Source organism: Megalobrama amblycephala, linkage group LG3 (genome assembly GCF_018812025.1).
Source record: "Megalobrama amblycephala isolate DHTTF-2021 linkage group LG3, ASM1881202v1, whole genome shotgun sequence".
NCBI lineage: Eukaryota > Metazoa > Chordata > Actinopteri > Cypriniformes > Xenocyprididae > Megalobrama > Megalobrama amblycephala.
Window position 1 is genome coordinate 26,539,018 of NC_063046.1, and position 25,243 is coordinate 26,564,260.

Here is a 25,243-nt window from a genome sequence, read left to right on the forward strand (position 1 = left end):
CGGGAGCAGAGCGTGTTGTTGTTCTAATCATTCAAATCGCACCCGTTAACTGGTAATTAGCACTGATTGGCACCATGCCATAATCACTAGTCATAATGACGTTTGAGATATCTTTAACCTTCATTCTGCCTAGGCAAAACTGAATTACGGATATCTGCAATTGTCATTTAAGATGTGTGACGAGTTGAATGTCGTTTTCAATGACGTCATTGCAGATATCTGTAATTCAGTTTTGCCTAGTCAAAACTGCATTGCAGATATCTCTATCTGTCGTTTCGACTAGTCACAATTACGTTACGGATATCTCGAATGACAGTTCCGACTATCCAAAATGTAATTACGACTAGTCAGAAAGACGTCGGTGATATCTACAACGTTAATTCCGGATAGTCGAACTTAACTTTTAAATGTTAAAACGGCTTGCCATAGATGTAGACCGTTTCGAGCGATTCTCGACATATATTCATGACATAAAGCTCATTTAATCCAATCACTGCGCTGGAGTATGCAAGATTATAATTGCGTTATTTTGCATGAGGAAGTATCACTTCTCTCGCCTCGGTATGCTGTCATTCAGAGACATGTCGTTGGTGTTCGTTACCTCAGTGCTACAACACAATGTGTTTTCCTGACACGCGACCAGAGCAGACGTTTGTATGCATGTGGATTGTGTTGCTGTAATCTACCAGCACAAATGGAAAATATGTTCGCGAAAATATGATTAGGAGGGCAGGTGAATTAAAAAAAAAAAAAAAAACGAAAAGTGCACAGATAAATTACTTGCAATATTTACTGCAATTTTCCATAAAAATGTAAGAATTGTCCATTTTGATTTCATGGTGACTTTAAACAACTGTTTAATCAAGCATAGCCAAAGCCTTAGATCATAACACAAAAATCTTGATGAAAAGAGAACCAGACAGTGATAAAAAGCTGCTATATTTATACCAAAGACTGTCAAGGCCAAAGCCTCAGAATTTTTTTTCACACTGAAAACCTTTTCAAAACCACTGAAAGGGTCATAATGTTCATTTAATTTGGGAAAGCAAGACATATTGATTAACATTAGTGTTATGCAGGCTCCAAACACAAAAGCCCACAAAAAAAACATCAATGAATGTACTGAAGTACATATCTTCTGCTGTTTGTTAGTGCATGTATTATTTGAAATGTTATTGACGTGATACCCTCTTTCTCGAATCATTTTGTTCAGATGTTTTGTGTGCATTGAAAAACCATTTGGGTTGTTGATGGAAACTCAGAGTGAACCACATGCTCTGGTGTGGAATAAAACAGACCCCTGCCTTTATGTCATTTACTGTAAATCAGATCGCTCAATGTCTGTTTTTCTGCCATTTGGATGATTTGGTCTTTTTTCTCCCCCAGTTAGCCTCTTTATGAACCACTAGATGGCAGCCAAACCATAATCCTCCACTAGCTATTTAGAGCATAGTATACTGAAGTTTCATACAACATTTACAGAAATCCATTGCTTTAGCTCTAAAGCAGATTTAGTATGAAATGTATAATGTTGAACTGGAAATGCAGAAAACTTTAAGCTTAAAGCAACGAGATGAACACTGAATTTTCTTAATTGGAAACTCTATCAAAAGTTTTATGTCCAACATTATTTAACATGAATATTGTAGTTGAGTCACAAGATGATGGATACTAGCAATTCTAACTAACACTGATATTTACCATGTAACCAAAATATTAAGTTGTTCCCGCTAAAAACCATTAGTAGTTTTACTGCTCTAAAATCATCATGACTTAAAGAGATACTCCCAAAAATGAAAATTCTCTCATCTTGTGTTCACTCTCATGCCATCCCAGATGTATTTGACTTTTTTTTCTTGAGATAAACACAAAGATTTCTAGAAAAATAATCTATCTCTGTGAGTTCATATAATGCCAGTGTACAGAAACCCCAAATGTAATGCTTTAAAACCCACACAATGAAGTTGAACACAACAGAAATCCATATTACCACAGTTGATGGATCAATTTCATCTGAAGTGAAACAATAAGTGTTTGAGAGAAAAAAACTATAATATTGTAATATTTTACCCTTTATAAACTACACTGCCCGGCCCCAAAAAAGTTGCTGTTTGGATTTTAATAGGCAAATACTTAAGAGTCTATGGATGGATCATTATTGAATGAATGAATGAGGCATTTATACATGAGGCATTTATATATGAGGCATTATTACAGTGATTATTATGTTTCTAGCATGTTATATGTTTGGCAACAGTTCTTTTAACCCTTAAAGATGGAGTGTGTAGCTTTTCTTTTCTTAAACAACCATGTATTAAGATCATGGCCATATTCCATGATGACAATGTCAAGATTCATCAGGCTCAAACTAGGAAAGAATTGTTGGGAGGGAGCATGAAGAATCATTTTCACACATGAATTGGCACTGACCTTAACCTCATTGTAAGTTTTTGGGATGTGCTGGAGTAGACTTTACAGAGTGCTCACCTCTTGCATTGTCAGTACAAGATCTGGACCAAAAAATGATGCACTTCTCAATGGAAATAAATGTTGTGATGTTATTTCCATCAAGAGGTGCATCAATTTTTGGTAAAGATCTTGTATTGACAATGCAAGAGGTGAGCACTCTGTAAAGTCTCCTCCAGCACATCCCAAAGACTTTCAACAGTGTATAAACCATCATTTTCGGCCAGCTGTCATTTGTGGGTTCATTAGAGCGTTGTGAAGTTAAAAGAAAAGTTTAAAATATTAGTATTTTTCAAACACACACCTATTGTTTTTCTTCAGAAGACACTGATTCATCAACTTCAGTTCTAAACACTCAGATTATTTGAATTTACAGAGATGGATTATTTTTCTAAAAATGTTTGTTTGTGTTTACCTGAAGAAAGAAAGTCATATACATCTGGGTCGGCATGAGGTTGAGTAAATGATGAGAGAAATTCCTTTAATTTGGTTCCTCTTCCAACAGCGTTAGAGACTTTCAGAATTTGGCAATGGTAATACCAAACTACCATTTTTTAGTAGTTTCAACTGTAATAGCTTATGCTATTTTGGTAGTCACCACTTTTTCAAAATGCATTTTTGAACAAATTGTGCATCTAAGCACAATTTTTATCTACAATTGAATAACCTTTTGCATTTTCAGTTACTTTAACAGGCTGTAATCATCACAGACATCTAGTGATTTCAGAAGTTATATCAATGAAGGTCAGAACAAGCATTGCTGGTGTGTGGTTCATATTGAGTCATTAAAATCCATGTCATATAATAGAGCAGTGATGACAAAAGTGCGTATGAGTCATGTTAGACGCCATACTTGATGCCACCTGTCCCATTACTAACAGGAACAACAGCCCCGTCACAGAATCACATTATTGTTTTAACATTAAAATGTTGTCAGTGCCATCTGGAGCACCACCCACATAATTTAACATGTCCTTTGAACAAATCATAGGATGAAGATGTTGCCTCTAATAACAAGTTAAAGTATTTGGAGGTTTTCAGAAAACCCCTCATTGCAATGGAGAAGCTACAGTGAATTAAACCACTGCACTTCTTCGTCAGGATATGGGAAGCTTTTTTATTTACACATTCTTTAGAACCTGCCTTTATTAGCATCCATCAGACACTGTAATTGTGTTACATATAAACATCAGTGACATGCACTGACATGCTTAGTCTAACTGGTATTAGAGGCAACAGTATGAAGAGAAACGTTTTCCGACTGGGCACAATGCCACCATTCAGAGATGGATTTTCCTCCAGAAGCCTCCTGGGGCTTTAACAGATCTGCTTCTAAAACCAGAACCGACACAACAGCTTGCATGGTGGTCTTATGGTTTGGCCACTTGCAATGTAGTTCTGGGCTGTTCCAAACCCAGATGTACAAGCTCTTTCCAGTTGCTCCGACTCGTTAAGATTCCTTATCAGGAAGGACTTAGTCTAGCTACTCGATGCCTGCACGTCTGGGCGCGACTGACGCATTCGTCCCAAATTGGGTCAGTGCGTGAGAACAGATCCCTCAGAAGTCTAAACACAAGTTCTCTAACAAACAGCATAAAGGGAAACTGAACTCTGGCCTGACCCCCCAGCATCCTCGTCATATCACCATCCTTCAAACCATCCATCCCGTCTGTGGAAGACTTCCCGTGGTGACCATCCCAAAACAAAAAGACACATCTGAGACCTATTAATAAAACAGGACACTCACATTTGGAGCATACTCACACTAATCTCAGGCAGCTGTTATCTCTAAGCAGGAAGTGCTTTCTGGGCCCACTGCTGTGCTGACAGGGGCGCGTACCCAGTAAGCGGACTGAAAGTGATAAGATAGTTAGTGTTTGAGGGGTGATCTGTCTATTCCAGAATGTTACAGATCCCTGAGAGTCCAGGTCTGTGGAATATTCATTGATCGTGGCTTTGGGAATGTGCTACACTGAGTCCTATATTGACCCAGGACAAGAGGGCAATGCATGATGGGGACCTCTCTATACAGATCAACACTTCTCAGCACTGGTGGCTTCAGAGTGTCGGACTACATACGCAAATTCACAGTAAGATCCTGATTTCATGCAAAGGGGTAAATGTATTTTTAAAAAATTAGAATGTAATATAAGCTCTTTAATGCAGCTTTTAATGCAGTCCTTATCTAAGTGACTGTTAAATAAAGTCTTATGGTTTGTAATTCTGAGGAGGAGGTAGAACTGTTACTAACAAACAAGTTCAGGGTTGCTATTTCTATTTAAATGGAGAATGTGTGATTACCTTAATTACTTTATTTGCTGCTTTGAACATTTATAAGCGTCTTTCTTGAGCTGTTGTTATAGTTGTGTGCTCTTTGCCATTTTTTACTTTTCTTTTTTTGTGGCAAATCATCCCAGCATTGTTGCAAAATGCTGAACATTTTTTTGATAGGCTACTATTGACATTTGGACTTCTGACAAATTTTTAAATAATGATCATTGTCTGCACATCAGCACAATCTCATCTCTTCTCAGAACAAAGATGAAACAAAAAAAGGCAATTAGCTTGTGTGGGAGAGAGAAGAAGAGAACATTTTTTTTTATTAAGCATATTTAGATTGGCTTATTAAAGAGATGAGTGTGCAGAGGAGCCAGTAGGCTATTTGTATCTATCTGTAACAATCTCAGAATTATTCATATCTGTATTTGTATAAAACCGGAAGTGGGCGAAGCTTTAACCAGAAGTTCGTAAAATTACTTGAGAATTACTGTTTCTTTAAAATTTTTCTTCAAACATTTTAATTGCGCCTGACCTTCATGACTTGCGCAGTGGGAAACTGGCATGTTTGCTCTCTATGAAGTCCATTACATCAGGGTTTGCTATTGCTGTGATCTCAGGTTGTAAAAAAAATGTATAGTCTCTCTGGAACAAATAAAGGGGCATCTCCCAATTTTAGGGCATTTTCAAACCAGGATAGGTGTCTTTTAACTATCCAATCAAAAACGTACTGTAGCCTAAGAGGCCATTCACTTCAACACAGAACACAAATACACAAAAGAGAAGTGGCAACCCTACAGCACATCCACATTGTGCTTACACACACATACACCGCTCCACCTGCCCACAAACAGCCCCACCCCCAAAAAATCACCCACAGACATCAATGGGAGACTATAAAAAATGCTTTTTGTTACATAATTTGTCAATAAAAATTCAGTTACAATGCAGAAACACAAAAAATGAAGGGGTGATACCACAACACATCCCCGATGTTGTAAACACAAACACACACACGAAATAGTAAATCGTGCGCACGTTTTAGTAAATCGAGGGAACAAAATAGTAAATCGTGCGCACGATTTAGCCTACTATTTTTTTTCTGCATGTCATGTGCAGGGATCCGTATAAAAGTGTTTGTTCTCCAGTTGATGGCAGCAATCTTCCATGAATGAAAATGAGAAATGTGTATCTTTTGTAAAGTGAATTTTACATGAAAAGTTTTTAAATTAAAAAAAAATACCTTAAATCCCCTCCAACACTGCACAAATGTAGAGTAAAAACTTGAATAAAGTGAGTGATATTACATTTGTTTTTGTTTTTGTTGTTGTTTTTTAAAAATGGCATTATTATGTTACAAAATCACATTTTATTGTCTAGGGTCTCTGTAGACCCCAACATCCTGAGTGTACATTGAAAACGAATAGCGCATAAGGGTTAAATCTGTCTGGTTGGCGCGCTTCCCATAATGTATACGCGTTAGGTCAGTAGGCGGAGAGTAGGCATTGTTTTGCATCTGTTTGAACTCATTCAACCACATGAACAAACTACAAAAACAATCTGGTCGAATGTGTTTTCGACTACCTCTGGAAGTGTTCGAAAGTGGAAAAGCTAAAAAATATTTTAGACCCCGTTTGTGTTTAGCATCATCCACTTGTCCTATCTATCAACCAAAACGCATCTTAATACCAGGCGTAAACGGGGCCAAAGATAAAAGTGGGATACGGACCCATTTGCTCCTTCAACCTTTAAGGCTAAGGGTCACTGGCATGTTAAACATTTATGTGAGGGCAAAGAAGGAACTGTAAAACGAGACTACAGTTCAAACATTCCCATCAGAGAGGGCAAGGATAAATGCCACTGCAGCATAATTCATTAACAAAGCCACATCATTTCTATCAGGCTCATGATTGGAGAGCAGTTTAGCATCAGACTCGTGTTTCTCCTCTTGATGCACACTGTGTACTCAATGTGTTTGTGTGACATTTTAAATGAATATCAGAGATCAAAGAGGTTTTAATATATTAAGCAATGTTAAAGTTATGCTTATCTCTGCCAAACAGATATTCTCTCCCAGTGATGTTAGCTATCTTACTGGCCCGAGTTCTGTTGTGGACTGGAAATTGAGTTGCTTATGTTGTGCCAGCTTGTAATAACAGATACCCCCCTCCCCCCATCCCACCACCACCACCACCAAATAGTGAGCATGAAGCCACATTCCTATGGCAGCCCTGACCCTGGCCTCCATCTCTATTGCATAATAAGGTTATACTATATTGTGAGTATTGTGTTGGCATCTGAACACAGCAGAAAGAGATTATCTTATAGGACGATTCAGACAAAAAGCTTACACATGGGGAACTGGCATTACAGACAGCACATCCAGGGAGTTCCCTGCCAAAAGCCCCTTTTATTATAGGTATCTTATACATTTGGTTGGCACTTTTATCCCAAGTGAAATTGCATTCATGCTATTAATTTCAGCAGATCACACGTTGGGAATAAAACCTTACCATTGATTGCAGTTGAACCTTATTGTAAAGCTTTATTGAAAATAAATTAGTAGGAGACAAAGGCAGTATAGATATTTTGTATGATTGCACTGATTGAAGAATTTTCAATGATTTTATTTGTGTTTATGATTATGTTTGATAAGATTTATAATTGGTTGCAACGATTCAGCTAATAGAAAGAGCCAGTATTAATTTCATTCCAGATGAGATGAGAGACAGTTGTAGCATATAATTCATCCACATACCAATGTCCACAGAGGTTTATTTTTACTTAAAATGTCAGCCAATGTCACGTCATGTTCCAGTGAAGAAGGTGTTATAGGTGATATATAGTTGGCACAGGATGGATCCAGTGGTTGAATCTCAAAGGAAATGGATGCTACTGTGTAGCAATGAATTAAAAAAGAAAACATGATAAGAATATGAAAGCGTGCGATTTCATTTTTCTTTTTTCTACCTAATGACTGGCCATTTACAGAGGTCATTCTTTGCATGCCCACCTGTCAGCAGCATCTGCTGAGGAGAATTTAAATGTTTGGTGACGTCAAGAGACTGCTGGAAATTTGGCAATCATCAAGGCCCACTATAGGTCATATAAAAGGCCTGTGCCAGAGTACGTAGGAAAGAGAGCGAAAGAGAGAGAGAGAGAAGGGGGAGGCTAAATAGAAGTGGAGAGATAAGATACCCAATGGAGGTGTTTATTTAAGTGGTGTCATGTCTCTGGCACGTACCAACAACAGGGTTGTCTGAGCTGTCTGTTTTGTGAGAGGCACACAATACCTCAGACAAGTGTAGAGACCAACGGGGGAACTGATCAGTGGGCCTTCCTCTATTTCTACATTTTCTCATTGCACTGAATGTGCCCGGGGCAGCCATGAGTAAACAGGTGACTCTGGCCACTTGTATTGCCAAGATGTATGAAGGCAGCAGGCTGGAGAACTCTGGAATTCCATCGGGGACAGTCAAGAAGTCGAGTCCAACTCTGATAGGTAGTCTAAACAATGTGGAGGTCAAGTTGAACAACCTGGAGGGAAAGGTGGAACAGATTGAAAGTACCCAGACAGAGGTGCTTCACAAGCTGAGCTTATTGTGTCAAGGGATGGAAGCACTAGAAAGAAGCCTTACGCAGCACAAGCAGGGTGCTCAAGAATCAAACGTGATCAAAAATGGCCAGCGAGAGAGCAACAAACTCCCTCTGCTGACAGAGGTCAGATCGCTTTGCGGGGAAACTGTGGATCTGCTTCATAATCTCAAGCATGAGAGTCAGCAGCAGAGAAAGAAGATTGAATGTATGGAAAGTTCTTTGTCCACTCTGGAGAAAGTAATAGGGTATGTGGGAGATGCTTTCCGTAACTCAAAAATAGTGGAGTTCATCCTCAATGGAGTGGTGCCATGGAGAAGACAAGGTCTTCTGGACACTACAGAGGAAGAGGTCAGTAAGATCCTGGTCATACGAGATCTCTGCTGCAAAAAGATAAACAGAAAAACACAGAGATTTCCTGATATTCGATGTAACAGGAGACACTGTTGAATGAGGTGAAATCTGAGCTGTTTATTTTCCAAACTGTTTACTATGGATATCCCTGAAAATGAAATAAAAATAAAAATAAAAACAACCTGCAATGTAAAATAATACCAAATATGCAAGATTTTGATTGATAAAAAGAGTATAGTAAGGACCGGACTACTGTATAGACCTCAATTTTTTCTCAGAAATTTTATTTTTCTTCATCAGATCCTACAATAATTATGTACATTATGCATGTTATCATTTCATTTAGTTGCATTACACAGCATTTCTAAATGTAATTTAGAGTTGCTTGACAAAGTATGAAATACCCTAGTTCACAATAATGCATTTACAATTATCAAAATAGAGAAAGCTAAAATCCCTTTTTTCATTCATAGATAATTTATAACAACTTTTCAATGATGTATTGACAGCTGAACTAGAAATGTCACTGCCATTTACTCCGTTGGCTGATCTATTCTTGCTAGTGAGCATGTTAAGTTTACAGCCAATCTAACCTTTTACCAAGGTTGCTATTTTATCTATGATGAGGCTGAATGGGCCTCGTGTTTCAAATTCCTAGACTGGATATGTGACTGAGCTGATGGTGACTGAGTATATGTTAACCCAGTTTTGCAATAGCAAATCCACAGCTTAAACCCAAGCTTAAACCCCAAACCATAAATTTTCCTCTTAAAATGCTCTAAGAACAGCTTGTCAGATGACATATTGCATTTCTTTTTAACTGGAGTGGTTGTACATAAACAGATGCTAGATGGTTAATTAAGGACTGCATCTCTTTCATAAATAAATGAAAGTGCTTTTGGATCCAAGTAAAATTGTGCAATTGTTGGCTTATAGTATAATAGCTGACAGTGTAATTATACATGCAGCAAATGCCAGAAATCACAAAATAGAATGTTTTGTCACAAATGCCCTCTGAGTCGTGTGCTAAACATGAAGGTATGCCGTTCTGTGCCATTCTGTAAACAGGCCCTGCTTCACAATAATCAGCATCATCATGTATGGTTTTAATTCACACACCCACTTCATGTTTAAAGATCTCGTGACGTAATTACTCATTGAAGTATCTAACCTTGCCAAACACAGGAAATTAAATGCATAAAAACATCAAATCCAAAGTTTGAGTTGTGTTAATATGTTATTACAAGTCTACAAAATACTTGTGTTTCAGGACTTAGAAGAAAGCTGACAAAGTGGAATAAAAGTTTTAATCAGTCATTATTGCATAAAAACCAACACAAATATATCTGCATTTGTTTTCACAGAAAAACAAACCAGATGATAACGGCATTAAACCAAATGGCAGTTTCTGCCACCAGAGCACACAGACTTCAGAGGAGGTTAAACAAGTGATTTCAGGTAAAATATATTTTCGGCAGATTATGGACTAGAAATGTTTATTATTAAAGAGACAACTTATGAGAAGTGATATGTCAGAGCCTTTTCCTGCATGCATTTCAACGTATAGTTCTTCAAAACCTGTTTTAGCCTGACTCTGTGATTATCCACAGCTGAGAATGAGCTCCAGCAGCCAGAGGTCACTGTTCCCAGTGATCCCAGCAGCCTACCTTCTCCTGAAGCCCTTAGAGGAGCAAGTGAACCTCTGATACCTCTTAGTACAGGAGAAAGCTCCAAAGCCTTACGAAGGGCCAAGGAGGTCACTGTGAAGAGCAGAGCGCCTGAGCAGGTCCAGACATTTGCTCCTGAGGTCCAGCTGGAGGATGAGGATATTGGCGTATGTTATGTACCCAAGCAAGAGACAGATAGCTCAACTGCCGCACCAGCTGATGCTGAATGTGCCACTGTGACAACTAAAGTGGAAAAAGATTTGTCTCTTCAGCAAGAGAGGTGACAAATTACAAATTGCTGCCATTTTAGGTTCAAAGCAAAATGCTGTAAAATTGGCTCATGTTTCTTCTGCCTTGAATTTTAAAAGGGATGTTGTCAATGATATGTTGGTTTTTCTAAGACTTTAGCAGAAAGTGTCAAAAATTACTTTGGGATGAAAAGGAAACGGGTTATGGAAAAATGAACATTGTCATTTGCCACCTTTGGAGATAATTACATAGCAGCCAATGCCAGGGCGGAACACTAATACTCTAATGGACTCTTTTACTCTGTTCTCCACCAGATAAGAACTATATAGAATGTTAGAGACCTCACATTCACCGAGGATTGCAATTAACCCTGCTAGCCGAGGCACAAAACCGAGGCACAAAAGACCCTCTGCCTGAAATAATAGACTGTGTTGTGCATGCTAGAAAGCATTATTTATTAGACTAATGGCCAAGGTCTTGAGATTACACGCAGCATTGACTGAATGCATGTTGCCAGCCTGCCAGGCATTATGAGTTTTAAGCCATTTAGTTTTATACAAAACATTACATTTAAGGACCTTGTTATGTTGTTGGGTTTGCTGTTGTTCATAGTAGCCTCTCATGTGCAGACATATTTCATAGACAACACACCCATTATAATGCCACTTACATGCCCACTATGCTGCATTTGCTGATTCCCATTACATCTTTTTTTAATTGATTACATATATCAAGGTCTCACAAACATAGATACCTTTGAAAAATGAACAAAGAGCACATCAAATAATTGTTCTTTTTTTTATTCGAAGGGCTCTTGAACAGGCAGATGCTTCACAGATTGGTGACGAGGCTTCACTCAAGACAATAGTTCCTGAACAAGTGGAGCCGAACGTTGAAGTTACTCAAACACAGACAGAGGCTACACAGTTTGTTGACAAGGCCCTTTTGAAACCATCAGTTCTTGGACAACAGCAACAGCAACTGGAGAAGAAGGTTGATGTTCCTCACAAACCTCAACTCAAAGAGCCTGTTAACAAGGATGCAGAGGTTAAGTCGCAACATAAAGAGACAGTGGAGGTGGTAACACCTGTGCCAAAACATGATGAGATAAAGACAGGATCTGAACCGGCTATCAAGAAAAATGAAAATAAAACTGCTGAGAGGATTTTGGAGTCTGACCCAATAAAGAACTGTGCAGCTCCTAGTCCACAAAACACAACCCTTTTTGGGGGAGAAGAATCGAAATTAGCACCTCTGAGAAAAGCAGAGTCACAGCTACTGATCATCGGTGAGTAATTCATCCCTTGAAGTGATACTGGGTTGATATACGCTAATAGCTAAGGATGGGAATCTTGAAATAAATGTGTATGACTCTGGAGTCTTAAAGTCACCATGAAATCAAAACTGATTCTTATTTTTTATGGAATATTGCAGTATTTATTATGCAATATTTATTATTACCTCAAGGGCAGGACAATCCGTCACTCATGTCGCTTGATTATAACTGCGCATGTAGGTGTACTTATTCCTTCAAAAGTTGTTGCAGTGTATGATTTACTAAAAGGATCATCTCATGAGTCATTCGTTTTGGATTACACTGTCATGTACGGTTTTGATTCACTAAAAGATCCAACTCATGAGTCATTAGATTGGGAGTGGCACACCTCTGTGCTGTATGCCTTTGATTCACTAAAAATAGCCATCTCATAAGAGTAATTAGTTTGGGAGTTGGACTACACTGGTTGCACTTTTTTGATTCACTAAAACAACTGACTATAATAAGCTGCAATTACTGGCTAAGAAATAAGAAAGGATTCTTGGTTACCAACCCTCCTATTTACCTCATTATACTGGAACAGGAAATGACAACAATGTATACATGTCATGAGCAGTCGTACATGTTATCTGAGCAAATTTGTTTAATAAGATGACACCAGCAAACAGTGGACAGCATGTAATCAACAATGACACCGGAAACCAGTAAACATCATGTGACAAAAATGATCAGTTAGGCCTACACTGCTTAGAAAGTGATTTATATTTATAAATCAACTTAAAATCAAATCTACCACTAGTAATTAGAACTATACAGCTTGTAGTTTGTCACAGTGCTTAAATTCAGTGTGAAAACTTTGTGCAGAATGTGCTCCAGATGTGAGTGTTCATAAAATTAGCATGCTGATATTTGTTTTCTAGATGACTGTCCACCTCTTCCAGCCCCGTTCGAGCATCGTATCGTCAGTGCCAAGCAGGTTCCCATGAACTCATATTATGCAGTCAACCCCAGTGAGGTGCTGGGCGGGTGAGTCCGTGTGCTAAAGGATTAGTTTACCCAAAATTACAATTCTGGGATTATTTAGTTGACATGGTCTCCGCTGACATTCAGGGTTGTGCTGTAGTCATGTCTAGCTGCAGGTCCACCATCTGATCTGGTTATGGACCGGATCCAGCTGACTACGGTAACCTCGGGATAAGGATGACACAGACAGACAAATGTTAGCATAGATACCATCCCTCTTACAATGTAACAAGTACATTGGATGTTATGGGAAGTGTTCCTGGTTCCGGTTGACCTAATTTATGCAGCCTACCTATCTTTTAGGGGATATGAATCATAGAAATGTGATAATGTGTTATGTTTATGCCAGGTTAAAGAGATGTTTTTAATCTAGATTTAAAATGACAGAGTGTGTCTGCCTCCCAAACAACGCTATGAAGACTGTTCCAGAGTTTTGGTGCTAAATATGAAAAGAATCTACTTCCCACAGTCTGTTTTGATAATCTAAGTATTATCAACTGGCCAGAATTTTGAGACCACATTGGGCAAGAAGGACTCTAAGGCGATAGGAGCTCACTCAAGTACTGAGGAGCTAAACAATTTAGGGCTTATGTAATCAGCAAGGTTTTAAAATGTATGCAATGTATAATATGGAGCCAATTCAGTGTTGACCAAACTAGGCTAATATGGTCATACTTCCTGGTTCAATTAAAAACTCTAGTTGCTGCGTTTTGGACCAGCTGGAGTTTGTTTATTAAGCGTACAGGGCAACCACCCTGTAGATCATTATAGTAATCTAGCCTTGAGGTCAGGAATGCATGAACTAACTTTTCTGCCTCTGTCATTGAGAGCATATGTCATTTAGATATATTTTTAAGATGGAAAAATTTAGATTTATAAATGCTGTAAGTTGAAATGTGGAAAGACTGCAATCAAATAACACACTGATGATGAAGACTTGAAGCAGCCATCAATTGTTAGTCAAGTCATCTTCATTTATATAGTGCTTTTCACAATACAGAACAAAAGCAGCTTGGCAGTGATAATAGGAAAATTAATGGACAGATTGTTTTGGCTTTACAGCAGCTCTAGGAAAAAGTTATTATCGAGCTAAATTAGGTTTTTAATTGAATCACTTCTGTTGAAAAATTGTTAATTATTAACTTAAATGACACCTTTTTAACTGAAAACAGAAGACTTTTAAAGGATTAGTCCACTTTTAAATACACTTTTCCTGATAAATTTACTCACCCCCATGTCATCCAAGATGTTCATGTCTTTCTTTCGTCAGTCGAAAAGAAATGAAGGTTTTTGAGGAAAACATTCCAGGATTTTTCTCCATAGTGCATTTCAATGGCTACCAACAGATTGAAGGTCCAAACTGCAGTTTCAGTGCAGCTTCAAGGGCTTTAAACGATACCAGATGAGTAATAAGGGTCTTATCTAGCGAAACGATCGGTCATTTTTGAAAAAAATACAACCGTTTATGCTTTATAAACAAAATATCGCCTTGAACGTACTTTCCGCTTTCGCATTCTTCATAACGCTTACGCTGAATGTCCTACGCCTTCCCTATTCTACTTACGGAACGAACGCGGCGCCAGTTTAGTTTTTTTCCGTAAATTGAATAGGGAAGGCGTAGGACATTCAGCGTAAGCGTTATGAAGAATGCGGAAGCGGAAAGTACGTTCAAGGGGATATTTTGTTTATAAAGCATAAACGGTTGTATTTTTTTCGAAAATGACCGATCGATTCACTAGATAAGACCCTTATTACTCATCTGGTATCGTTTAAAGCCCTTGAAGCTGCACTGAAACTGTAATTTTGACCTTCAACCTGTTGGTAGCCATTGAAATGCACTATATGGAGAAAAATCCTGGAATGTTTTCCTCAAAAACCTTCATTTCTTTTCGACTGACGAAAGAAAGACATGAACATCTTGGATGACATGGGGGTGAGTAAATTTATCAGGAACAGTGTATTTAAAAGTGAACTAATCCTTTAATGCGTTCTTGCCATTCATTTACGTGTTTAGTCTATAGGTTTGTGCGTCCAATTGTTAGAGATTATTCTAGGATATTATGTGTTGTTTTTTGGTCCAATAATGAAAATTTTTTTTAGAATTAAGTTATAGGAAATTATTAGTCATCCAATTTTTTATATCAGCTATGCATTCAGTTTATATTTTGTCAGCCCCTAAAGAAATATAGAGCTGATCAGCACAACAGTGAAAACTAACACCATGTTTATTAATGATTTCTCCAGTCACAAAGGACCGGATGGAGATGCCATGACCTCACAATTTAATCTAACTTTTCTAGTGTTTGTTTATACACAAAAACATAAATATAAATCAGATTTGTTTTATTTCTAATAAAAAAAATGTAAAAGGTATTTTGTTAACATTTATATATCTGATACTAGCTAAAATTTTTCTCTTGGCACTATCTGTATATTGTATCTGACATGCTGACATTAGTGCAGCAGATAAGAGTGTTGGGGCGGGCGGTCTGGGGACTCTGTCTCCAGGACTGGCAGATAAGCATGCAGGCACTGCCCATGGAACATATAGCATGAGCTGAATGACAAAGGCTCATTTGCACCACCTCTCCACTCTTGTTCCACATACGCCACAAATAAGTAAGCACTGGCTTGTTTTTGACTCCTCATCGGCAGAGTTTATTTTGGGCAGGTGTTGAGCTGGTCTGTTTGCATGGGACTTATTTTCAGCCAGCAGCAGCAGGAGCCATCTTGACATAAACATGATATCTCACCCCATGGAAACACAGTTCCAAGTAAATACAAAGAGAGAGGAACATGAGCAGATAGTGACAGTTAACTTTGAAGTGAATTCCATAATCCATAAAATAAAATCTGTGTTTATGTGTGTTATTGCAGAGGCCGTTTTGGACAGGTACACAAGTGTGCCGAGTTGTCCTCTGGTCTTATGCTTGCTGCTAAGATCATAAAGGTCCGGGGAATGAAAGAGAGGGTGAGTACAAAACATGCATTAGCGTTTCAAAATTGTTTATCTTCCCCCACTCTCTCTCTTTCTCTCCCCTCCCACTCCAATCTGTCCATCACTCTGTTCCTGTTAGGATGCTTTATGAGAACATTTCCTTGACAACTGCTGACAGTTCTGCACATATGAGCATATGAAAAAATACACACACGTTCACACGCACACTTGCACTCTCGCAAATGACATAACACCCATAGTCCCTCGAAGATATGGGAGCGCGTGTTGTTTCTAGTATCTGCGTTACAAAACAAAGCATTCATTCAAGCAGAAAAGAACACAATATTTATTCAGCGGTTGAAACATTGAGCTGTTTACATTTAATGTGAAATATAAATCCTATCTTTGCACAGACAGTACTTTCATCTGCTCCCCAAACCCTCCATGCTTTAACAAGTGCTGATAATTACATCTAATGATGGCACTTCTGTCGTAAGCACTTGCCCTCAGTGCAATGCCACTGATCTATCTCTTGCCACCATTACAGAGCAATCAGACAGGAATGGGCAAATGCAGATCATTTTCACTCTCTCATGTTTTAATTCCTGCCACTTGATACAAATGTCAAAGAGTTTAACACACAATCACATACAGTGTACATAAACTTAATCTCTCTGAGAGTCATTCCCAGAAACATTTACATTTCAAAATGCTCCTTCTTAGTGACAACATGATGTGCCATTCCTGCTGCATGCGCCGTCTGCTTTGAAGTGTGCCAAAGAGAGAGAGAGAGAGAGAGAGAGAAGCTTCATATGGGATAATTGAATGCTTTTCCTGGGTCAGTCCATGGAATAGAGGACAGGAAGAGCCTGAGTTACTAGGGCAGACAATTACAGGGTTGGCAGACTGTCAAGCCCCCATTTCGGAAACGCTTGTTTTTGCTACCCTGAGCAATCATTGCAAATTCACTCCAAGCAATTTGATTTCTGAAATAGCTGCTCTCTAACTAATGACCTAATTTTTAACACTGCTATCGTCCTTTGGAGAGTATAACAACATCATTTCAATATAGGCTTCAAATATAGGCTTTAGACAGCTGTTTGAAAAAGAAAAAGAAAATGCATTGCAGATGAGAGATTATTTGCTTTGGCATTAGTTATTTATTTGTGCTTTCATTCCAGGATGAAGTGAAGAATGAGATTGGAGTTATGAACCAGTTAAACCATGTGAATCTGATTCAGCTGTATGATGCTTTCGAGTCTCGAACTAACCTCACACTCATTATGGAATAGTAAGTAGACCACAGAGTGTTCTTAGTTCAAATGAGAGTGATTGCTTCCAAGTACTAGAAAGGTTCGATTAAATAGCTCTAATTATAAAATAAGGTTTGCAAAATATGTAAAACATATTTCATAACTATTGCTCTAAATTATGATTCTAACTTATTGCTCAGACTGTTAATTCAGGCTGATTAGTGGCTTTGGACAGTATTCATCAGGCCTCATTTGCAAAGCAAATTTTCTGGTCCTCACATTCTGTCACAAGAACACACATGCCACATTGGTGTGTCATCTCCCTGTCTTGTTCACAGATTTAATTCACTTTTTGAATTGACAAAAAAAGAAAAGCTTTTAATTGTGTGATATAGTGAATATTAATATTTGTAATACAAGACTATAAATGGAATTTTTGGCAAATTTTCGGAAAATGGATATTTTTATATGAGGGTACCACAAAATTCAAAATTTTGTTTTAGCATTAAAAAATACTGGCCCCACATGGCTTAAGCCACTTAATGTCAATATGCATGTCCGATTAGACTGGACTAAAAGAGAGGAGTTCATTTGTGATGGTTTGTTATTTCAGTGTGGAGGGTGGTGAATTGTTTGACCGAATCATTGATGAGAATTACCAGCTGACGGAGCTGGATGCCATCGTGTTTACCAGGCAGATTTGTGAGGGGGTTCAGTACCTTCACCAGCAGTACATTCTTCATTTAGATCTTAAGGTAAACCGCACACACCGCACTGAATGTTATAATGTGATACTGACGGATTAGCAGTGCATATAGTGTCGGGTATCTCTATGGAAAAAGCCACCAATGAATCACCCATGTATGTCAACATCAGCAGTCTGAATGTCAAACATTTGAATTAGTATACTGCCAATGGACTTGTGCCTTGTGTTGTTGTTAACATGTTGTGTAAAGGAATATGGATTGCATACAATGATATAGGATACACTCTAAAAAATGCTGGGTTAAAAACAACCCAAGTTGGGTTGAAAATGGACAAACCCAGCGATTGGGTTGTTTTAACCCAGCGGTTGGGTTAAATGTTTGCCCAACCTGCTGGGTAGTTTTATTTAAACCAACTATTGTTTAAAAATTGCTATATGGCTAGCTTAAAATGAACCCAAAATAGCTGGGAAATTAAAAACCAGATGCAATTAGAGGCAACAATAATAGACTAAAGGTGAATGTTTATTAATAAGCTTTAATATTTTATTAATATAAATTGAATAGTTTAATAGTTTATTAATATAAATTTATTAATAAGCAATTTAATAAATGTTTATTGTTTAATAATTATTCATTGAACATTAATAAATGTTCAACATACTTTGGGTTAATTTTAATTAAGCAATACAGTAATTTTTAAACAATAGTTGAGTTAAATAAAACTACCCAGCAGGTTGGGCAAACATTTAACCCTACCGGTGGGTTAAAACAACCCAATTGCTGGGTTTGTCCATTTTCAACCCAACTTGGGTTGTTTTTAACCCAGCATTTTTTAGAGTGTAGTACCCCTACCCCATAACAATACATTTGGATCCTCTGTTTAGTTTGAAATACTAAATTTGTAATTTATGTTGTTACAGTTTAAGTATCAATAATCCATTTCATTTTATTTTTAATCTAAATCTTATTTCTTTCTAATATTATTTTTTATATGTTCTGCAATATAGCCAGAAAATATCTTATGTGTGAACAGCACTGGGAATCAGATCAAGATCATTGACTTTGGACTCGCCAGAAAGTAAGTTCATTCATTTTATCTTGTTATCAAATAGTAAGCTTATGAATACTAACATGACATTTCATATTTTTTAAGTGTACAAAAGAAACACTTTTCTCAGTCTTGGGTAATTATGTCCCTAATTTCACACATAAAACAAAGTATGTGTTTTTAGCTGGCATCATGTCTTCTGATTCACACCACTGTGCTGTCACCATGACTACAATCACATTCCTTCATGAGTGATCTTTTTTTTTTTGAGAGAGCTTTGTTTACTTTGAGCTTTAAAGCTTAAATCAATTAAAAGAATCTTCAAGTCCTTACAATGTCATCGAAATGTACCCTGTAACTGTTACTAACTTGCAAAAATTTTATTTTGTCAAACTTTTAAGTTAACCATTTTTGTGTGCAAGTAAAGCACTGGTGTTGGATTTGTGGTTTACATTTTTTTTTTTTTCATTTAGCAGCTCTTTTTATCCAAAATGACTTAGAAATGAGAAAGACTACAAAAGCAATGCATACCACTGAGAAGTGGCATAATACAGTGTGCCATAATTGCTCAAAAAAGTACAAAAGAAAAGTACAGAGGTAGGTGAGACTCTGTGGGACAATAGAAAGGGAAACTTTTTCAAAGTAAGTACAGTAGCCTATGAGTCAGGTCCTCACAGAGGAGTTGTGTGTTTTTTGAAAGTGGAGAGGGATTCATTCTGGTGGAGTTGGGAAGATTGTTCTACTACCGAGGTACATTGAATGTGAAGGTTTGGGAAAGTAATTTTGAGCCTCTTTGTGTTGTCACCAAGGGATGCCACTTACATATGCAGTTGTGTGTGGAGATAAGAGGGTACTGATCCAGTGATTATTCTGATACAAACATTGTTGCGTTGAGCTGTGTATGTGTGGGATCATTTGAGGTTGGACATGCTTGCTCAGTTAGTTTTGGTTGTGTGTTAGTGTGTTTGGGTTTTTTTATATGGGTATGATACAGAATCCAAAAACAAAAATGTGTTTGTCCCTCCCACCAGGTACAGACCCAGAGAAAAGCTGAAGGTCAACTTTGGAACCCCAGAGTTCCTGGCACCAGAAGTTGTCAACTATGACTTTGTGTCATTTCCTACAGACATGTGGAGTGTTGGTGTCATCACATACATGCTGTGAGTACACAACTAGGCAGTAAAGCGGATCTATTAATGCAGAATTTCGTATCTCATAAACATTATCTGACTTCCTAAATTTAACAGAATCTAAAAAATTGTCATTAAAGAGTCAGAATCGACATTCATAAAGTATGTGCATATACATTAATGAGTTATGCCTTATAAGAAGAAAAGTTTCTCTTTCTTCATACACTGAATTGCATAGTGGCGTGGATTGAAATATCAGAGAGATCAAAAACCAAATGCAAATGCGAGGCCCATGAAAGCTTTAGAGGGCTCATCTAAGAGCATTCAATAGAGCCCTGATAAAAGGGCACCAGTCCCTTACAGCTCAGAAAGCATGTTACTAACCTTGTTGCTCTGATGCAGTCAAAAAAAAAAAAAAAATACACACAATGTCCCATGTCTGATCCTGTGCCCTCATCACTCTGCTCTCCATAAGCAGTGCTGCTGTACTGGCCATAGATGACCCACTGCTCTGGCCAATAGCCGTCAAGCCTCAATGATTGAATCAGTGCTAATTACCTGACAGCTGTTGGTGGAGATTTTTAGGGCTTGCGCTTCCAGAGACTATGTGTTTTAACTACTTCACACTTCTCTGAGAACTGAACACCTAGCAGGACTCCAGCATTCATTGTATTATTTTAATTATAGCTTTTTATTTGACATCTGTTATTACTGTTGTTGTGTGTTTAGATACTGTTTTGGCATTCATATATAAGTAGATGTATATATATTTTTTAATTTTTTTTTTTTTTAGTGTTCCTTGATACCTAGTGCATAATCTTAAACTGAACCTTAAATGTCACTATTTATTCAATAAGTGGATGATTTTAACCACAGCAAACTAATAAAAAAAAAAAAAAAAAAAAAAAATATATATATATATATATATATATATATATATATATATATATGTATATATTCATTATTCAATCATCCTTTGATTCATACTCCCTATAATTTTATTTTTTTTTTTCAGTTTGAGTGGCCTTTCTCCATTCATGGGTGACAATGATGCAGAAACAATGAACAACATTCTGCACGCAAAATGGGACTTTGATGCAGAAGCATTTGAGAATGTGTCAGAAGAAGCCAAAGACTTCATTTCCAGCCTCCTTGTGCCTGCAAAATGGTATTCATCTATCCATCATTATTCTGCTACAGCAAAATATACCCCAATCACACTTTCTATTGCACATACTTCGATACAGCCTTTCTTCTATTAATTCTCTTCCTTTCTGGCCTCTTGTCTTGTGGATTTAAGAGCCTCACTTTTCTCTTCCATCTCTCAATCATTGCCCTATACTTTGACCTGCTCATGTTCCCTTAATGCATCCTGACATCAAAACTGAAACCTCTGAAAATGCAGTGCTGTAAACCAAAAATTGGCACAAATAACATATAATTTGCCAATGACGTAACATGGCCTGGTGTAGTTTAGAGCATGGAGCTCACACTCACATTGCTCTGACTTAGCTAACCTCTCCCACACAAGGGCTGTACTACTCAGCTGGCATGAGATAATAGTAGGCTGGAACAGCAGGTGGCCATGACAGGGCACATTGTCTTTTGCCCAACATCTTACCACGGTCTACGGAGTAAAAGTGATACTTAATGATTCAGTGCGCTTTGACAAGGTGCATTTAGACGCAGCATGACACCCACCCTGGCCTTTCTCCCTTCTCTTTATCTGTGATGACAATGTTGTCTAATGAACCCCCCCCCCCCCACACACACACACACACAATGTGATTCATATCACCTTTGAACATTCGTGCTTTCAGCCGATGAATAGGCCTACTAATGGATTATTGGCATGATGATAATGTAGCATAATTAGCTATAAGTGCTATAAGTGTGAGTTCTGGGACAGGCCCACAATTGTTAGCACAGGTAGCAAACGTTAGAACAGTTAGTCAAACTTCTTAAAGATGTTTTAAACTAAACATTGAATATAGAACATTATATACACTGCTCAAAAAAAATTAAAGGAACACTTTGAAAACACATCAGATCTCAATGGGGAAAAATATCATGCTGGATATCTATACTGATATAGACTGAGTAATGTGTTAGTAACGAATGGATGCCACATCATTTGATGGAAATAAAAATTATCAACCTACAGAGGACTGAATTCAAAGTTATCCCGGAAATCAAAGTGAAAAAATGATGCAGCAGGCTAGTCAATTTTGCTGAAATTTCATTGAAGCAGCTCAAAATGGTACTCAGTAGTTTGTATGGCCCACACATGCTTGTATGCATGCCTGACAACGTCGGGGCATGCTCCTGATGAGACAACGGATGGTGTTCTGGGGTATTTCCACCCAGATCTGGACTAGGGCATCACTGAGCTCCTGGACAGTCTGAGGTGCAACCTGGCGACGTCGGATGGACTGAAACACGATGTCCCAGAGGTGTTCTATTGAATTTAGGTCAAGTAAGCATGGGGGCCATTCAATGGTATCAATTCCTTCATCCTCCAGGAACTGCCTGCATACTCTCACCACATGAGGCCGGGCATTGTTGTGCATCAGGAGGAACCTAGGACCCACTGCCCCAGCGTAGGGTCTGACAGTGGGTCCAAGGATTTCATCCTGATACCTAATGGCAGTCAGGGTGCCATTGTCTAGCCTGTAGAGGTCTGTATGTCCCTCCATGGATATGCCTTCCCAGACCATCACTGACCCTCCACCAAAACGGTCATGCTGAACAATGTTACAGGCAGCTAACGTTCTCCACGGCTTCTCCAGACCCTTTCACGTCTGTCACATGTGCTCAGGGTGAACCTGCTCTCATCTGTGAAAAGCACAGGGCACCAGAGGCAGAACTGCCAATTCTGGTGTTCAATGGCAAATGCCAATCGAGCTCCACAGTGCCAGGCACTGTAGGACATCAGGCCATCGGGCCCTCAGGCCACCCTAATGAAGTCTGTCTCTGATTGTTTGGTCAGAGACATTCACACCAGAGGCCTGCTGGAGGTCATTTTTAGGGCTCTGGCAGTGCTCATCTTGTTCCTCCGTGCACAAAGAAGCAGACACCGGTCCTGCTGATGGGTTAAGGACCTTCTGCGGCCCTGTCCAGCTCTCCTAGAGTAACAGCCTGTCTCCTGGAATCTCCTCCATGCTCTTGAGACTGTGCTGGGAGACACAGCAAACCTTCTGGCAACGGCACGCCTTGATGTGCCATCCTGGAGGAGTTGGACTGCCTGTGCAACCTCTGTAGAGTCCACGTATCGCCTCATGCTACCAGTAGTGCTAAAGTGAAAAACAGTCAGAAAAGATGAGTAGGGAAAAAATGTCAGTGGCGTCAACCTGTAAAAGCATTCCTGTTTTGGGGGTCGTCTCATTGTTGCCCATCTAGTGCACCTGTTAATTTTTATTAACACCAAAGCAGCTGAAACTGATTAATAACCCCTTCTGCTACTCAACTGACCAGATCAATATCCCAGGAGTTTAACTGACTTGATGCTAATCTCTGATTAAAAAGTGTTCCTTTAATTTTTTTTGAGCAGTGTATAAATGTATAATAAAGTGACCTTAGGCCTACTAATGTTTGTTGACATCTTTAATAAATTGAAAGTGCTTGATAAATGACCAAACCAAATCTCTGTCTAAGGCTTGAAAACAAGACATGATTTATAGTCATTACATAGAAGGGCTTGAATTTTATACTGCAGTTTTTGGAACTGTTTGTTTCTTCGTGAGCCTGATGTTTTCAAGACCTTAATGTTTCTGTGCATTTGTGTGGTTTCTATGGCAGCAGCCGTCTGAGTGCATCAGGGTGCATGAAGCATAGTTGGCTAAACAACCTGGAGGACAAGGCCAAGATGTACAAAGTTCGGCTCAAGTCTCAAATGAGGCTTCAGCGATACCTTACTGCTCACCGTCAGTGGAAGGTATGGAATCACGAGTCAGCGAATGTGTTTGATTTAAATAGATTTATATGGTGGTGTAGAATTGTACCACATACCAGCATAACACATGATCTTGCTCTTATGATAACTCTTTGTTTTTACAGAAACATTTCTATGCAGTCGCTGCAGCAAACAGGTTGAAGAGGTTTCAGCAGAGCAGATCAGTTAGTATGCCAAATTAGCTATTAACCTGGAGGACAGTGTCAGTAGCTTGAGAGGACATCACAGCGTCACACACTGGAAAATGAACATCATATCTGAATTTGTTAAATGATTTGAAATGGCTTTGTAGAAAGTGTTTAAAACGCCTTGTTTATAGCCTGTAATAGTATCTTTTTAAAAAGTGTCACATTTTCTTAATGTACTTTGTTTGCAACACCATTGCATTTAATTTACACTTCATCATGCTAATTTACACTTCATCATGCTTTCACACCAGGAGTGTACGGCATGGATTGCAGGGTGTGCTTTTGAACCACATGAAAAAGCTGTTGTCCCTTCTGTGAAGGCATTTTTCTTGGGCACTACTGCCTTATCCTAGTATTTGAAAGTAAGTGTTTTTTGTTCTCATGGTTCAGTATTTTATAATAGTAAAAAACATAGCATGAAGATTTGATGTAGAAACACTGTGGTCATCCTATATTTTTTGTTTAGCACATTGATCAGAACTGGAAAAAAAAATCTGAATAAGACACTCAACTGGCATGGTCTTTTTATTTTTCAAAATTCTCATTTAAAACATTTTCACTGATTGTTCAAGAACATTTGAATGTTAATATTATGACTTAAAAACTATGAATTTATTGCATTTGTGGTTGTACACATTCATATGGTCAGTGTTGGGGAATGTTACTTTTAAAAGTAATGCCTTACAATATTGAGTTACTCCCTAAAAAAGTAACTAATTGTGTTAACTAGTTACTTTTTATGGAAAGTAACGGTTTACATTACTTTTGCGTTACTTTTTCTCACCTGGGCTGTGTGAGCTTGTTTGTTTTTGAATAACAACAAAAAAGTTCTATTTTTGGCAAATGTGAAGGCCCTTTCGCACCAAAAGTGAAAAGAATAAGCTTCAGGCTGATCACAAATGTGATGTTTATCTAAACATTTTTGTTTAGTATGGTTTAATTGGATCATGGAAGGTCAGCAGCAAAGACATTGGTTAATAAAGTGAGATTAAATACATGAAGTATATTTGTTTAATTTAATATATTTAATTTTTGCAGGTTTGTGCAATATTCTGAGATTGCATTTCATGGTTTTTATTCATCTTGAAGAATACTGATGAGTAAATGCTCATATGTAGTCT

General features: G+C 38.1%; 1 protein-coding gene across 2 annotated transcripts; it reads left to right on the top strand.

The window, feature by feature from the left end:
• The first annotated feature begins 3,688 nt into the window (after window positions 1–3,688).
• mylk3 (myosin light chain kinase 3) lies at window positions 3,689–25,119 on the top strand. 2 transcript variants are annotated; one of them, XM_048184715.1, is made up of 13 exons: window positions 3,689–4,556; window positions 10,056–10,149; window positions 10,302–10,638; window positions 11,417–11,895; window positions 12,804–12,909; window positions 15,784–15,877; window positions 17,026–17,135; window positions 17,711–17,852; window positions 18,812–18,882; window positions 19,884–20,012; window positions 20,998–21,150; window positions 23,781–23,916; window positions 24,039–25,119. In XM_048184715.1, the coding sequence occupies exons 1-13, from the start codon at window positions 4,476–4,478 to the stop codon at window positions 24,114–24,116; spliced, it is 2,010 nt and encodes a 669-aa protein (XP_048040672.1). In that variant the 5' UTR covers window positions 3,689–4,475; the 3' UTR covers window positions 24,117–25,119. The 2 variants fall into 2 exon arrangements, with proteins under 2 accessions (XP_048040672.1, XP_048040671.1); XM_048184714.1 differs by lacking the exon at window positions 3,689–4,556 and adding an exon at window positions 7,667–8,688.
• The last annotated feature ends 124 nt before the right edge of the window (window positions 25,120–25,243 follow it).